General features: G+C 39.3%; 3 protein-coding genes across 5 annotated transcripts in view; all 3 read right to left on the minus strand.

The window, feature by feature from the left end:
• Positions 1 to 4,508, minus strand: part of IMPA1 (inositol monophosphatase 1) — a 31,991-nt gene extending 27,483 nt beyond the window's left edge. Inside the window, exons 1-3 of the mRNA XM_021688383.2 lie at positions 4,444 to 4,508; positions 1,150 to 1,215; positions 637 to 770 (exon numbers count right to left, since the gene is read on the minus strand). Coding sequence (XP_021544058.2) covers positions 637 to 770; positions 1,150 to 1,212 — 197 coding nt within the window. The 5' untranslated portion in view covers positions 1,213 to 1,215; positions 4,444 to 4,508. The remainder of the gene's footprint in view (positions 1 to 636; positions 771 to 1,149; positions 1,216 to 4,443) is intronic.
• A 5,772-nt stretch (positions 4,509 to 10,280) lies between these two features.
• On the minus strand, positions 10,281 to 13,829 carry SLC10A5 (solute carrier family 10 member 5). The gene is given in 14 exon segments (XM_021688384.1): positions 10,281 to 10,382; positions 10,384 to 10,672; positions 10,674 to 10,838; positions 11,044 to 11,104; positions 11,107 to 11,145; positions 11,148 to 11,184; positions 11,187 to 11,261; positions 11,264 to 11,295; positions 11,298 to 11,345; positions 11,348 to 11,398; positions 11,401 to 11,496; positions 11,499 to 11,728; positions 12,477 to 12,528; positions 13,799 to 13,829. Coding segments are annotated over 14 exon segments (1,308 nt in total).
• Positions 13,830 to 14,721: 892 nt separating this feature from the next.
• ZFAND1 (zinc finger AN1-type containing 1) overlaps positions 14,722 to 15,272 on the minus strand; it is a 23,873-nt gene continuing 23,322 nt past the window's right edge. Inside the window, exons 7-8 of one of the 3 annotated variants that reach the window (XM_044914241.1) lie at positions 15,041 to 15,175; positions 14,722 to 14,948 (exon numbers count right to left, since the gene is read on the minus strand). In XM_044914241.1, coding sequence (XP_044770176.1) covers positions 14,778 to 14,948; positions 15,041 to 15,175 — 306 coding nt within the window. In that variant the 3' untranslated portion in view covers positions 14,722 to 14,777. Of the gene's footprint in view, positions 14,949 to 15,040; positions 15,197 to 15,272 lie in introns of all 3 variants that reach the window. The other 2 variants (XM_021688467.1, XM_044914240.1) reach the window with 2 other exon arrangements.

Below are 15,272 nucleotides of genomic sequence, written 5' to 3' on the forward strand. Positions count from 1 at the left end.
CTCTCTCTAAAATAAATAAATCTTTAAAAAAAAAAAAAGTAGAGAATGACAATGTTAAAACTTTAAAAGGATGACAATGTTTCTGCTATATGTCTCTGTAAGACAGCCCTGATTGTAGTGTTTTCTCTCAAACTCGTTAAAGTTACCAACACTCTAACACATAAAAAAGTTTGCAATATAGAGAATAAAACTTCTAAATCATAACTGTGGCAGACATTTGTCATATTAGCTTCCCAGCATCCAAACACTCCTCTTACTATGAAGGAATCCAAATACCTCCTGTTTGTTCCTTCCTGGCAGCTTGAGCTCGGGCAAGCAACAGGAGTTCAGCAAGACATTCCTGCTCAGGATCTGTAATCTTGAGATAATGAGGCAAAGATATCCAAAGGCAGCAGTCATGAAGCTACCACCGGTGGCATCTGAAGCAATGGCTCCTGGGCACCTGTAGCACTGCCTTCCTGACTTCTGCCTATGCCCTGCTCTCGGGGCTCCTGAGCTGCCCAACACTCTCCAAATAAATTCCTTTTCAGCTTAAGTTAACTAAAGTCAATTTCTGTGTCTAGAATCAAAATTTGTCTAGTACATTGACTCTAACCTAAGTTTCAACCTATCATGTGAAACTAAAATAAAAAATACCTGTGAGATGGATACTTTTCCTTTATGGAAGATATAAGCATTTTTTCAATTTTTTGGTCAGTAGCAGTTACCAAATCAGCTGGAGAACTTTTAATCATGACATTCATTTCACTTTTTATAGCTTCACGAACCACCTAAAAAGATTTTTTGATAAGCAAACAGAAAAGGCATATATCATTTTAAATCAAACTAAAAGATGAACTATAGAAGTGGTTTAAAACATTCAATCTGTCTGAAATGATGTTCTTAAAAATGTCTTACCACAATGTATATAAAATAAACTTACAGTGGTTATGACATTCTAGGTACAAAAGCATACAATCTTACATCCTATTTTAAATTCACATTTGTCATTTTAAAAAGGTTTAAGGACATAAGAGTATTGACTCCATTGAAAATGTTTAGTAAAATGAAAACAAATATAAATTAATCAAAATGCATGTGTTATTTCACAGGACAACCACATGCTGTCCACATCCATCACATCATGGCTGACAAGATTTCAGTTCATACCTCTCCAGCTTCTCTTGCTAGGGTTACTGCATAATCCATGCATTCCTGCCAAGGATCAGCCATCTTCTGAATAGATTTAACACAAGTCAGGACAAAGCAATTAAAAATCTCTAAGTCTTAATTACAGAATAGTTCAGAAAAACATCTCGATTAGCACAATACTTTCATTCAGGAAATGAATCACATGTACAAAATCACAAATGTAATTGCCCTCTTCTTGGTGTTAGAGTTCAATGTTTTTCAAGATTCACTGGTAAGTCCATTAAAAAATATTCTTACCTAAACCACTTCTAGTGTAGAAACATTTACATAACAAACAAAAAAAACACTCTATAAAAGTGTTTCCCAAAGTGCCCATAACATAACGTTTTTAAAAAACAACTCGGGGCGCCTGGGTGGCTCATTCGTTAAGCGTCTGACTTTGGCTCAGGTCGTGATCCCAGCGTCCTGGGATCGAGCCCCGTATTGGGCTCCCTGCTCTGCGGGAAGCCTGCTTCTCCCTCTCCCACTTCCCCTGCTGTGTTCCCTCTCTTGCTGTGTCTCTCTCTGTCAAATAAATAAATAAAATCTTTAAAAAACAACAACAACAACAACACTCGATTGGGGGATGGAGAAGAAAGGACACATAAGTATTTTAAAAGATAGGTGCATGTTTGGGTAGAGAATAAAGTGAAAATAAAAGAACATTGGGAATGCTGAAATTAAAGAAGCTTTGAAAGGAAGGCACAGAAGGTATATACTCAATTCTGATGTTACAGTCCTCTGATCTTCCTATTATGACATGTGAGGAAAAGAATATTCCAGGACTAAAAAAATAATAAATTTCCCAGAAAAAAAACCATATTTTTGTCTTTTGAACTGTCCAGCTTTCCACTGACTTCTGAAGAGAATACCAAAATAACTCACCACTCGCTTGACCACACTCTAAAATCGGAACCTAGGACAGTGAAGCTTTGCAAGTGGTCGGAAAAATGTGCCATCATTTATAAAGCAACCCAAAGGATGCCTGGGTGGCTCAGTTGGTTAAGCATCTGCCCTCGGCTCAGGTCATGATCCCAGAGTCCTGGGATCCAGTATCGGGCTCCTTGCTCAGCAGGGAGCTTGCTTCTCCCTCTGCCTGCCGCTTCTCCCTGTTAGTGCTCTCTCCTCTCTGACAAATAAATAAAATCTTTAAAAAATAAAATATAAAGCAACCCCAATTTTGTCACTTTTATAATTGAGAATAACTGACACAGTTTCACCTTAAAGATTACTCAGAATTCCCTACCATGGTGCTCACAGTGTAGGAAAGAGGAAAGGAGGAGAGGGCAAAGGGCAGAAACAGTGAGGTGTTTCTGCTGGTAGTTGCCCTTTTTTTTTTTTCCTAAGATTTTTTTTTTTAATGTAAAAGGGAAGCCACTTTTCAAGTTACAGAAGTCACTGCTTAGAGTGTCTCAAGAATTGTTTCCAAATTCTTTTTTCTTTTTCCATTCTTACTCCATTCCTCTCTTCCAGGCTTAACAGAACTAGATTAACAGAACAGTGCATCTGCTTTGTTGCCAGAAACTTTGCTCAAGCCTCTCATATCTCTGCCTTCTAACAGCACCTGCACAGATATAACTCCTACCAATTCTTCAATGCCCATTTCAAAAGCTACCCCTTCTAGGGATTCTCCATCCAGAATTCATTATTTTTTTAATCATCTGACAGCTATCTGCTAAATACCTATGATACACTGTGCACTGCATCATAGTAAGGAAAACAGGCCCAGTTCACTTACTTGCTAGTGGGGAGTCAGATATTAATAATAAAATCAGACTACATGCAAAATCACAAATGTAACAAAGCCTAAGTAGAAGTACAATGAGAGAACCATGTAACAGAAGAGCTTTAACCTGGCCTTAGGTATCAGATAAGGTTGCCCTGACAACATGATTAGACCAAGATCTGAAGGACAAGTGAATAGGCATTAACTAACTCAACTGCAGGATATAAGTGAAGAGTAACTAAAAGGCCTAAGTGTGACAGCTAGGAGATCAAGGGAGGAGACTGGGGAGATAGTAGGCATCATCCCAGGCAGGGCCTTAAAGGTAAGATTCTGACTGAGAGCCATGAAGAATCATTTCACCACCGCTATAGAAGAGGACAGATTGGAGGTTGGAGGGAGGAGTGGAGAGTGGGTGCTGGGTAGACTGGACTGGAGATTTAGATTTAGGATGCAGTAGTCCACAGGAGACCCGAACGTTGGCTTAGACCTAGGAGAGTGGAGGGAGAGGTGTTTATAGAGAAGTTTAGAGAATGGAGAGATACTTGCTTTAGGAGGTAAAGTTGGGAGGGCATTTAGCAATAATCTGGATATGGATATGAAAGGAAGAGTTCAGTGATGCCCAGATTTCCCACTTTTAGCAACTGAATGGATAATAGTGACATTCACTGAAACGGGCAGTAACAGAAAAGAGTCAATTTGGAGATCTGGATAGGGGGTGGAGAGATCAAAAGTTTAATTAGTAGAGGAGGAGAAGCCTTCGTGAAACCAAAAGGAGATGTCAATTAGGCAGCTGAACTACGGATCCCAAGCTCACAGAAGAGATATGACCTGCGGATATAAATACTACGTAAGTCACCTGAGTAGGCAACGACTGAGTCCTGAGCCTGAATAACATTCCTAAGGAAGGTATACACAGTGAAAAGCTGGGAGGACGCTTGGCCTGGAAGAGCCCATAAAGCTCCTGCATGACACTTACGGCACTCAGGAATGTCTTCCTTACGTTTTAATCATTTGTGTAGGTGCCTTATATTCACAACTACTTTGAGCATATTTCTTGATGGAAATGAGCATATTCTATTCACCTTCACTTTCCTACAGACAAACGCCTGAAACATTCCCAACTGTTTCTGTCCCGGTCACAGCCTTCCTGACAGTGGGAACCATGCCACCTTCCTGTCACCTGTCCCCAGCCGGGCGACTGAAGACAACATGAGATGAGGGGCTCAAACTGGGACTGCATGACCCTGGAAACACGCCAGGTCTGAGCTTCCTTGGAATCAGTAAAAATGAAAGAGAGAAAATTATTCTACATCAGCTGCCACAAGGGTTTAGAGAGAACGCGGGGGCGAAACCGCTACACGATGTGGGGCCTGTTGCCGGTGTCACTCGTCGGCCGGGGCTAAGAATAACACCGCAGGGATAAAGGGGCCCCGGCTGCGGCCTCGGACCCTGCGCTCCCACCCACTCCGGCCGCGGGCGCGGAGGCCCGCACCTCCGACCCAGACGACCCGACAGCCCATATGAAGTCGCAGGAATGCAGGACTTACCTCAACTTGGGGTCCGTCAGACTCACTAGGTTACCAGCGGAATCTGTGCCTGGGTTCTTCCTGAGAAAGCGAGAAATCTCCCCGACAGGAAGTCCCACCCCTGCAGCCCCGCCCACGTGGGCGTGACTCCTTCGGGCCGGCCGCCCTGAGCGCGCCCGTGGGAGGCTCCCGCCCCACCCGGCCCCGCTGGCCTGAGTAGGCATTGGAGCTTTGGCCTCTCTTTAGCTCTGGTTACAACTTCCTTTCTGCAGCCTGCGCAAGAACTTGAGAAATTAGCTTTTTGGTTCTTCATTGTCAGTATCTTAAAATAATCTTGCTAGGGCGCCTGAGGGGCTCAGTCGGTTAAACATCTTGATGATGTTCAAGCTTCAGCTCATGATCCCCAGAGTCCTGGGATCGAGTTCTGCATCAGGCTCCCTACTCCTCAGGGAGCCTGCTTCTCCCTCTGCCTCCCTCCCTGCCTCTCTCTCATGAATAAAGAAAATCTTTAAAAAATAATCTTGCCAACTGCATAGCGACTAGTGTTGATCTAACCAAATAAAATTTTCCAGGCATTTGCAGAAATGTCACTAGAGTCCTCTTTAAGTCTCCTTTAAATGAACATGGTCCCACTACTTTGGCAAAGCTGCTATAACTAAAATCAACATAAGCAATGTTAAGTCAGAAGATCAAATCTTATTCCTTATTCAAATTAAAATCACTTAACACTTCCCACCTCAAATGAGCAGGAAGTCCTTTTTCCATGGCCCTCAGCTGCTACCTCACAATTGTTCTCAAGTAACCGGAGGGTTTGCAGTCCAAAGAGACCGTTCGACTTCCAAATGCCTGAAAATGAAATGAGGAATCTTGTAGTGTACAGGAAAGTCTAGCGCGAAGATCCGGTTTTGGCAGTGTTGCAAACTGGTCCCACACAATCCAAAATATTTTTATTCAGTGCTGTGAGTTTAGAGGGCTGCAGAGGTCTCAGTACCTGGTATATTGCTCTTGGCTTCCCAAAGGGACAATTTTTAAAGCTACATCATATCTACAGCCATTGTTCCCAGTACCAAAGATTATCTGTTGTTCCAAGGTCGTTGGGGGTTAGAGAGGGGTCAGATTCCAGCATCAGCCACACACTATGCCAGGACAAAATCTGCTTCCTGATGTGGCACGCAGGTCACCATTCCAGACTTCCCTAAAGGAACATTTCTCTTCTGAGTCTTTGAGATATCCTTTCCTACCAGCTGACTTCCATCAGTGAGAAAGGTTCTAATTATGCTAAACTTCAAAATAGGAAAGAGGTGAGATCCAATGCCCTTGATACTTTCCCAGACACCTGATATACATAGAGGGGGTGGTTTGGGGGAAGAAGTTCCCTTATCAAGCCACAAAGTGCTTAGGTCACATATCTGCAAGAGCAGTAAGTGCCCAACTGTCCTGTATTTGAATAAAGAGGGACCACCGTGGTGATTCATTTCCCAAGAATCTTGGGTATCTTGTTAACTCTACTTAAATGCCTGGAGCTGATTTCTTTTAGATGGCAACTCTTTTCACTGGAAAAAAAAAAAATTCCACATACCAAGACTTTATTATTTAGTGGACTTTGATTTTAAAATAAAAATTTAACACAATGTGCAGGTCCTCAGGAATGGAGTCTCCAGGATACCTAACAAGATTTCATGTTTTGACCTAACAGATTAGAATTGCAGATAGAATTTTTATTCTTGGAACAATGTATAATAGAATCACCCCTTCTTGAGGGTTGGAAAGAAACTATTAAAAAGGGTCTTACCTCGGGTGCCTGGGTGGCTCAGTTGGTTAAGCGACTGCCTTCGGCTCAGGTCATGATCCTGGAGTCCCGGGATCGAGTCCTGCATCGGGCTCCCTGCTCAGCGGGGAGTCTGCTTCTCCCTCTGGCCCTCCCCTCTCTCATGCTCTATCTCATTCTCTCTCTCAAATAAATAAATAAAATCTTTAAAAAAAAAAAAGTGTCTTACCTCTCTATCTTTGGATCTTTTGTCTAACCAATCCTGGCTATATAAAATGGTGTGAACTCAAGCAATCAGACAACATGCTTTATGCCTCATTCTTAAAAAAAGAGTAACTTGAGGGGCACCTAGGCGGCTCAGTTATTAAGCGTCTGCCTTCAGCTCAGGTCACGATCCCAGGGTCCTGGGATCGAGCCTTGCATCGGGCCCCGGGCTCGGCAGGAAGCCTGCTTCTCCCTCTCCCTTTGCTTGTGTTCCATTTCTCACTGTCTGTCAAATAAATAAAATCTTTAAAAACAAAACAAAGAGTAACTTCATCCCCAACCAAATTAGACAAATTTTACCATGTAAAAATCTGTCTTCCATGATACATCTATAAGAAAATATATTCCTACTTCCAACATGCACATTCAGCTGCTTTTAAGGTTACAGATCATTCAAATATGTATAGAGTAAGAATAGAGTTTACTAGGTGTTAAGCATTGCTCTGAGGGCCTTAATATTAGCTCATTTAACCTTCACAACTATCATCATACTATCATTACCCCCAATTTCCATATCAATTTAGGCCTAGAGAGGTTAGGTAACTTGACCAATGTCCCCCAGCTGGTGACAGAACTAGAAGTGCAGACCCAAGCATTATCTGGTTCTAGAGTATATGATCTTGACCTTTATAGATATTGGTGATTAATTCAGTGTTTATTAAGAACCAACTTTATTCAAGGCATTGAGGTAAACACTGTAGGGAATTAAAAATAGTATTTGGGGGCACCTGGGTGGCTCAGTCGTTAAGCGTCTGCCTTCATTTCAGGTCATGATCCCAGGGTCCTGGGATCGAGCCCCGCATCGCGCTCCTTGCTCTGCGGGAAGCCTGATTTTCCCTCTCCTACTCCCCCTGCTTGTGTTCCCTCTCTCGCTGTGTCTCTGTCAAATAAGTAAATAAAATCTTAAAAAAATAAATAAAATAAAAATAGTATTTGGTCCCTCCTCTCAAGAAGCCCTTATTTTTGTTGTTGCAGCTGTGGGCTATTATTCCCCATCAACCTGAACCTTCTTCACTTTGTCCCATCACCCTGCCTATGGTGTTAGGTTCTAGCGTTTTATGGCAGAACCACACACTTAAAGAATTGAGCAAGATCTTAAACCTCAGTTGAGTATCCTCATTTTACAGATTTGAAAAATGAAATGCAGAGAAAGGTCTTATTCGAAGTCACAAGGTTAATGATCAAATGTAACTAGAAAGGCAATTTGTCTCCTAATCAATAATGTTCAGGGGCACCTGGCTGGTTCTGTCGTTAAGCGTCTGCCTTCGGCTCAGGTCAAGATCCCAGGGTCCTGGGATTGAGCCCTGCGTTGGGCTCCCTGCTCGGCGGGGAGCCTGCTTCTCCCTCTCCTCCCCACTTGTGCTCTAGCTATCTGACTCTCTTCCAAATAAATAAAATCTTAAAAAATAAAGTATGTTCATGAAAATGTATGTAAGTTAAATTTGTATAAGCTTAACTATAAACTCAAGTGGAGATTTCTGTTTAAAGGAGTCAGTAAAATATTCCATGTAGGCAATTATTTTATAAAATGAATAACCATCTACCACCATGCCAACCAGGTTTTTTATAAATCTTGATATTCATATACTGGGTTTGGTGAAATTAGAAAAAACTGTGGTTGTCCTATTAGCTGGCAAATTAAAAATTCCCTAATACTATGGGTAAGACAGTAAATATCATTAAGAGGAAAACGTTCAAAGTTTTAGGCTCCATACAGAGTTATAAGATTCATACTTCAAACCAATAGATATTTCAGGGTCAAAAGTTTAACCTATGATAAAATAGCAGCAGCTAACAGTGAGTATGGACTATGTGCCAGGTACTGTTCTAAGTAAGTACACTGAAGTATGATCTCATTTAATTCTGTGGAATTCTGAACATGAGAGACTCCATTTTGAAGCTTCATTTTCCTTTCTAACTAGTGAATTCTTGAACTGGGCCAAAAGTGGCAACTTTTTTACAAGGAGTTGCTGAACAGAACAACTGGCATTAGGACCATAAAACTGTTGGTATGAGCTTTATGAAGACAGAATAGTTAACTAAAACATACTAAGATTAGTTTCGTTTGATAGCACCAATTAAAGTCAGAGTATCAAAAGCAGCTCAGCTAACAGGGTTTTATTTTTCTCTATCAAAATATTACCCCAATTCTTTCTCAGAATAACCTCTCGTCTTCCCCACATGAGTGGGACACTTTTCCAGTTGCTAACACAATCTGTGCTCTCTGAATTGCAATTCGGAGACCCCAAATAAAAGGCCTTTGTTTCTTAGTCGTTTTCGCCTCCTTTTCTTGGTTGACAATTCCCACAACAATTTGACAGAATTCACATTACCTCCATTTTTTTTTTTTTTTTTTAGACAGGGAAACTGGACTATAGGAAGATTCATTTGCCTACAACTACAAGATAAGAAAATGTCAGAAGCAGAATTATTTAGAGAGATATTTCTCATTACTGATGCCCATACTATCTTTGGAGAAGAGTGCAAACTCAAACTAGATACTAAAATTGCCACTGATCATTCAAAAGTGGTATAAAACAAGCACACTAGTCCTCTGGGGCCTAAGTTAGTGCTTTAGCCCTTTGAGTAAGCACATAGGAAATGTGCTAGACATGGGGAGTATCAAAATGAATATTGTTTATACTAATATACTGTTTATATATTATGATTGTAGTTCTCATGTTCAAGGATTTATAGCAAAACAGAATATGACTGGAACACAAATAGTTGTAAAACAAGCCAAGTTGGCTAAATATGAAATATAAAAAAAAAAATTGAGAATTTAGAGAAAATTTCACTTACAAGTTGTTAAGTGGGATTAGCAAAAGCTTCATGGCAAGGCTGACCCTTGAGCCAGGCCTGCAGAAGTAGTCAGAATTTAGAGGAGGCCCGCCCCTCAGGTTGTAGGAACAGTGTGAACAAAGGCATATTCATGAGATACCAAGTCATCCGGCTTGAATGGAGCAAAGGCTGTGTGTAAAGAAGTGGGAGTGGAGATACAACTGGAAAGTGAGAATGAAGTCAGATAGTAATAAAGAAATGGCTCACTAAGGAATACAGACTTTATTCAAAAGGCAAAAAAGCTTGTAGCAGGGAAGATACATAATCAAAGTTAGATTTTAGGAAGATTAATCTGACAGTGATTGGAGAGTGGACAGAGGGGACAAAAGCTAGTTAAAGGTTTAGGGAAGCAATAATACAGGGCAGAAAAAAGTGGTATTACTGGAAATGAAGAGATTGATGAAAAGCTATTATAGGAAATTTTCTGTAGGAAATAACTGGACTATAAAGGAGAGAATGAAGGAAGAAAGGAGCAAAGGGGGAAGACCCTGTGTTTCAGGATAAATGGGAAGGTCTTTAGTGACACATGTGCTAGACAAGAGGAAGTACAGTTATGAGAGCAGAGGCTACATTTAAGACCAAAAAAAAAAAAAAAAAAAAAAGACATTGATTCTGACGAGCCAATGAGAGATCCAAGTAGGAATTTACATATTCATTCACTGTGTGAGCATTTACTGACTGCCTATTACATGGAGAGCCCTTCCATAAATACTTGGGATATATCACAGTCACTAAAGGATTATTTATTGCTCTTTCCTGTTTATGAGACCATAATAAAGTGTCATATTCAAATTCAACTCTATAAAACAGTTCCAAACCAACACAGTTGAAAAGTGGTTTCCTTCCTCTGAATGTCTGCACATTTAACTGTCTGTACTACTCATGGGGTGTTTGTCACTCCCCCTAGTGTCAGGTTTTCAATTAGATCACAAGTATACTGAAAACAGGCATCATTTTAGATATTCTTTGAATCTCTCACAGTACCTCATTCAGAGTAGGAATTCAGTAGTCCTTTAATTGTTAGGGATTTCGTTCTCCTTTTATCTTCTATGATAAGGATACATATTTTCTTAGCCTTGTAGAACAGAAAGGAACAGTAACATTTCACATCCAAAACACATGGCCACTGTAAAAGGAGCCACAGAAGCTAAGTCGGTCTTGGACTGTGAAAAAGAGCTGAATAATGGCAAGGGCTAAGAAACTAGCGTCCCATTTTTGGTAGGAACTTTACAAACAGGAAGAGGCAGCACAGAAATGTTAGCAAAGGAGTACCCAAACAACAAACCCAGAGCAGGAACTAAGACACCCAATAAAGGCACCTCTAGGTTAACTATTTTTAGAAACATTCTGAAAGTCAAATAAATCCCTACAGACATTAAAACTCAGAGTTCTATTTATTCTCTCCAAGAACTTTGCTTTTTCAGGTATTTTATACTTGACTATTCCAAATGATAAGTATAAAAAGGTATATATAATTTTAGAAACAGGAATATGAAATATGAAATGAAATGATAAACCTAACATCCTACTGTACATATAAGAACTGGCAAACATCAGGGCACCTGGGTGGCTCAGTCGGTTAAGCATTTGCCTTCGGCTTGAGTCATGATCTCAGGGTCTGGAATTAAGCCCCATGTTGGGCTCCCTGCTCAGCGGGGAGCCTGCTTCTCCCTCTCCTTCTGCCTCTGCCACTTCCCCCTGCTTGTATTCTCTGTCAAATAAAAATCTTAAAAAAAAAAAAAAAAAAATTGGCAAACATCAATATCAAGGCCAGTAACACTAAAGTGCAAGTTATCTAAATGACCAAATGATATCTCCTTCTAGAAGCAGAACAAAGAAATAGACCTCACTCCTCCTGGGCATGTGCAGGTCATTACAAATCCAAAAGCCTATGTTGTGCCTCCTGTGATGCCAAAAGCTGTGTCAAAAGAAATCCATAAAATGGCATAAGAAAAAAATTGTGTAACTGCCCCCGAGAATTATTGGCAAAGGTCTCTTTCACACTGCAATTCAATACTGCAACCAAATGCACATCAGTGGAATAAGCATTCAGGACATTTGAATCAATATGCATTGATACTTTGAAAAGACAGTCTTTTCTTTAAGCACTTTAAAGTTATTTCTTGAGTCTTGCCTACCTTCAGAATCCCATAGCTAAACAGTCAAATTTGTCATTCCATCTTCATCTGTTGCAAGGTTTCTGATTAGGTTTTTGTCACATTCACCACTTGCAGCAGTTTAAGATCTTCTAATTTCAAGAAGAGATAGCTGGAGTTTGGCCAATCTTCTCCATAACTTGATCTTACAATGACAGTTTCTTCAGTCTTTATGAAAAATAGCATTTCAGTCTTTTATATATTCAGAACACTGAGAAATGACTTCCTTGCTTCTCCCAGAGTCACAAACGACAAAAGCAGGGCAATAACCAGTTTGCTAATCGTTTTGAAAGTTTAAATAAATCACATATGCAAAACCATTAAAAAAACTAAAGAACATTCTTCATACAGGTTCAAGTGACAGTCTGAGGTTGTTAGGTAAGTTGTTTTTGCTTTACCAAAGTCTAGTAGGAGGGACTATTGTGCTTTTCAAAATACAAAGCTATCTGGTGAGTAACAACTTATTTAACCTGTAGTTAAGAGAATGTAAAAGCCATAGCAGAAACCTCCACTCTTTCCTCCGGACTTCTCATTTCTGCTAATGAAGAAACAGCCTCCCATTTACCTGAATGTAAAACCTTAGTGTCATTTTTGAAATTCTCTTTCTTCCTAAGGAAAACCCACACTAAAAGCAGTCACATCCAAAAATCTAAGAGAGATATTGGGGAGGCCTATAAATAAGTATTACTATTTTATTCATTCAAGTCAAAATCAAAATATTTACTGAACATATTTGCTGGGGCACTGAGCTAGGAGCTGGGTATACAATGGTAATCAATTCAGATGTGGTCTCTGCCCTCTTGGAGCTTAGTCAGTAACTGCTTATTGTCTCTTAGAAAACTACAGTGCTCAGGGGTACCTGGGTGGCTCAGTCAGTTAAGCATCGGACCTTGATCTCAGCTCAGGTCTTGATCTTGTGGTTGTGAGTTCGAGCCCCTACTTAAAACAAACAAACAAACAAACAAAAACTGCAGTTCTCATAGATCAGCCTTGTAGCATCCTTAGGCTGATAATAGTTTTCCTACAACTCTAAAGAGTGATTGCTACCAGGCAAAAACTGAAACTGTTTTTGATGTCCTTAAGTGGTAAAAAGAAATTTCCTGGATGATTACCAGATAAGCTTGGAAACCTAGGGAAAGCAGATGGCTGGATCCATGGCCAAAGGTACAACCTAGTAACAGGGCCAACACTCCTGGACATTTGGATGGCAACACAGTGGAGCATAGGAAGGCCACTGGCACTAATTCTAATCTCTTACTCCTTCCTAAAACACTATTCCCTATTCACATTCAATTAACCCACCTTAGGTCATATGCCTGTGTATTATGAGAAATAAGGAAAATATCAGGCTTTTTTGGATTTCAAGCCACAGTCTCACGAACCCTCTTGTATTTCCCAAACAAGATGCTAGGCCAAAAAAATAAAATTTTAAAAAGAAAAGAAAACTGAGCCTATACATCTAGTAGTCTCCAAACATACAACCATTTCAGCAGATCCTTCATGTAATCATGACACAATCTTCATCAAATGCAACTCTGATGGTTAGGTATTAAGTATTTTAGATTATAAAATATTTGCCCCCTTTTTGACAAATTGTCAAACCAATTTCTATTGGACATTTTTATAGGTTTTTAAATATTCCATTTATATAGGCTAATCTTTCAAATGCAAGAGATTCTGTATTTTGTACCTCGTTTCCTTGTACCACATTAGTAAAAACATGACACATTGTACCAATATTGAAAACAGGGAACAGAACTAATGTTTCTGCAGTACCTCAGTTAAATTCCCAGGGAACTTGCCTCATTTACAATGACAAAACAAAACAGACATAAAACAAGAACTTTATGAACCCCAAACTATTTTTACACTTGTATGACTAAATATCTTAATTCGTAATTTTTGTTTCCCAGGTCACGGGTGTGAAGTATACAAATTTTGTCCCCCTTTCTATCAACAACCTTTCCCTTTCCTCACATTCTCCAAGCCTTCTCCTCTCCTTACTTGAAAACAGCCAGGAATAAAACCTGACAAATCTGGGAGAAAGCTGATACTCCTATCATTTGCATGTATTTACTGGCTGATTACATTTAAACTGAGGTTTATATCATAGTGGTATTACAAATACTTACCTAAATGTAACACATCCTCCCCCCCCACCCATTTTTTTGGGTTTCTACTTAGAATTCTAATTGTCTGTAAGCAGGTGGAAAGATACTAGGGTTGGGTGGGGCAGTCAAACCCTAAAATTTCATTAAGCATCCTCAACTGAAAGCCCTAAAAGAAAGCCTGAGAAAATTTGTCTGATTTCAAAGTAGTTTAGAAATGAGAAGCTAGAGTTTCTTACCCACGATCTTGTTCTCTAGGTGACTGCTCATGCTGGAACCCCTGGTCCCTACAGTCTGAGGATGCTGGTACCTGTGTGTCTCCTCTAGACTAGTTTGCTACACTACCTGGGACCTGATCTAACTTACCACTGCTTTGCCTGTTGACATGAGTCTGTCCCTCCATGCTTTGTCTTTTCTCTGTCTAATCACTGACAAGACCTCTTCTTCATTCTCCCTGGGTGTAACTCAATTTCTGCCCATCTTACCTCCTCTCTTCTCAACCCCCATTGCTGTTTTTCCTGGTATATTTAACTGTAGTTCAATTCATGAGGCATGTGTTCATCACCTACTTTATGTAAGTATTTATGACAGATGCTAAGGTCTGTATTAAAACTTTCTGGCATCTATGAATATATTTAAGGATTATTTCTACTTCCGGCCTTGTAGTTTCTAATAAAAGAACCACTGGAACATCTATATTTACTGCCTATCTACTCATTTGGCACTTGCTACACAGCTTTGTATTATAATTATAAGTATGCATATATCTCATTATATCCACCATGGCAATTACAATCAAATTCTTCTATTTAGTAGGTACTCAAATAATTACCTTAATAAATGAACATATAAGTAGCTGACAGAAGTCAGAAGTTCTCTCCATTCCTTGCATGAAAATATGAAGAGATGAACATTCTGAGTTTAATTCCTTTATTTAATTATACGTAAAGCTACTATATATGTCTATGACAAATAAGATAGAAAAGGGACAAAGCCTTCCCCAAAAGAACAAAGAACATTTGCTAATTACTGAATGTCCATTCATAGTTAAACTTTCACACACAAAAATTCAAATTCAATTTAACAGAAAACTGATTAATTATGACATAATGGAAATCAGTTAAAAAGCAACTTTTAAAAACATATAGTATTTGTAGTAAAAGAAACTGACTTTACATAAAATTTTCCTCATCATTTCCGGCTTGAATCTTTACAAGACTATTCCAAATAAGAATCAACATTTTTTAGAAATTGTTCTTCATCATTAAGATATTCCAAGATAATATTTCCACCATTATATAAAGGACAATCCTCCTTAGCAATCCAGGTTTCCAAAGTATGATCCAAGGGTAAGGCTTCTCCTGAAGTAATGTGACATAACCTTAATTTCTGTTAAGGGAAATAAATCATACTGTAATAAACAAACATGCTGGTACACAGTATCCTAAAGCTTTTAGAGAAAAATTATAACCAGTTGTTACCTTAGCTGTTAATTTGTTATTATCATTTTTAAGACTGGTTAAAGAAGCTGCAAAGTCTATGACCTTTCCAATGCTCCATCGGTGGCAAAAGAACATTGGTTTGCTCTTCTCTTTGCTCCCCTTAGGTAAGAAAACCTGAAAGTAAACTCTTTCTTTCTGTAAAGATAAAAAGTTAAAATACAGATTACACATTATATATATACACACATATATATATATATATACACATTAT

The sequence above is a fragment of the Neomonachus schauinslandi genome, chromosome 4, assembly GCF_002201575.2.
Source record: "Neomonachus schauinslandi chromosome 4, ASM220157v2, whole genome shotgun sequence".
NCBI lineage: Eukaryota > Metazoa > Chordata > Mammalia > Carnivora > Phocidae > Neomonachus > Neomonachus schauinslandi.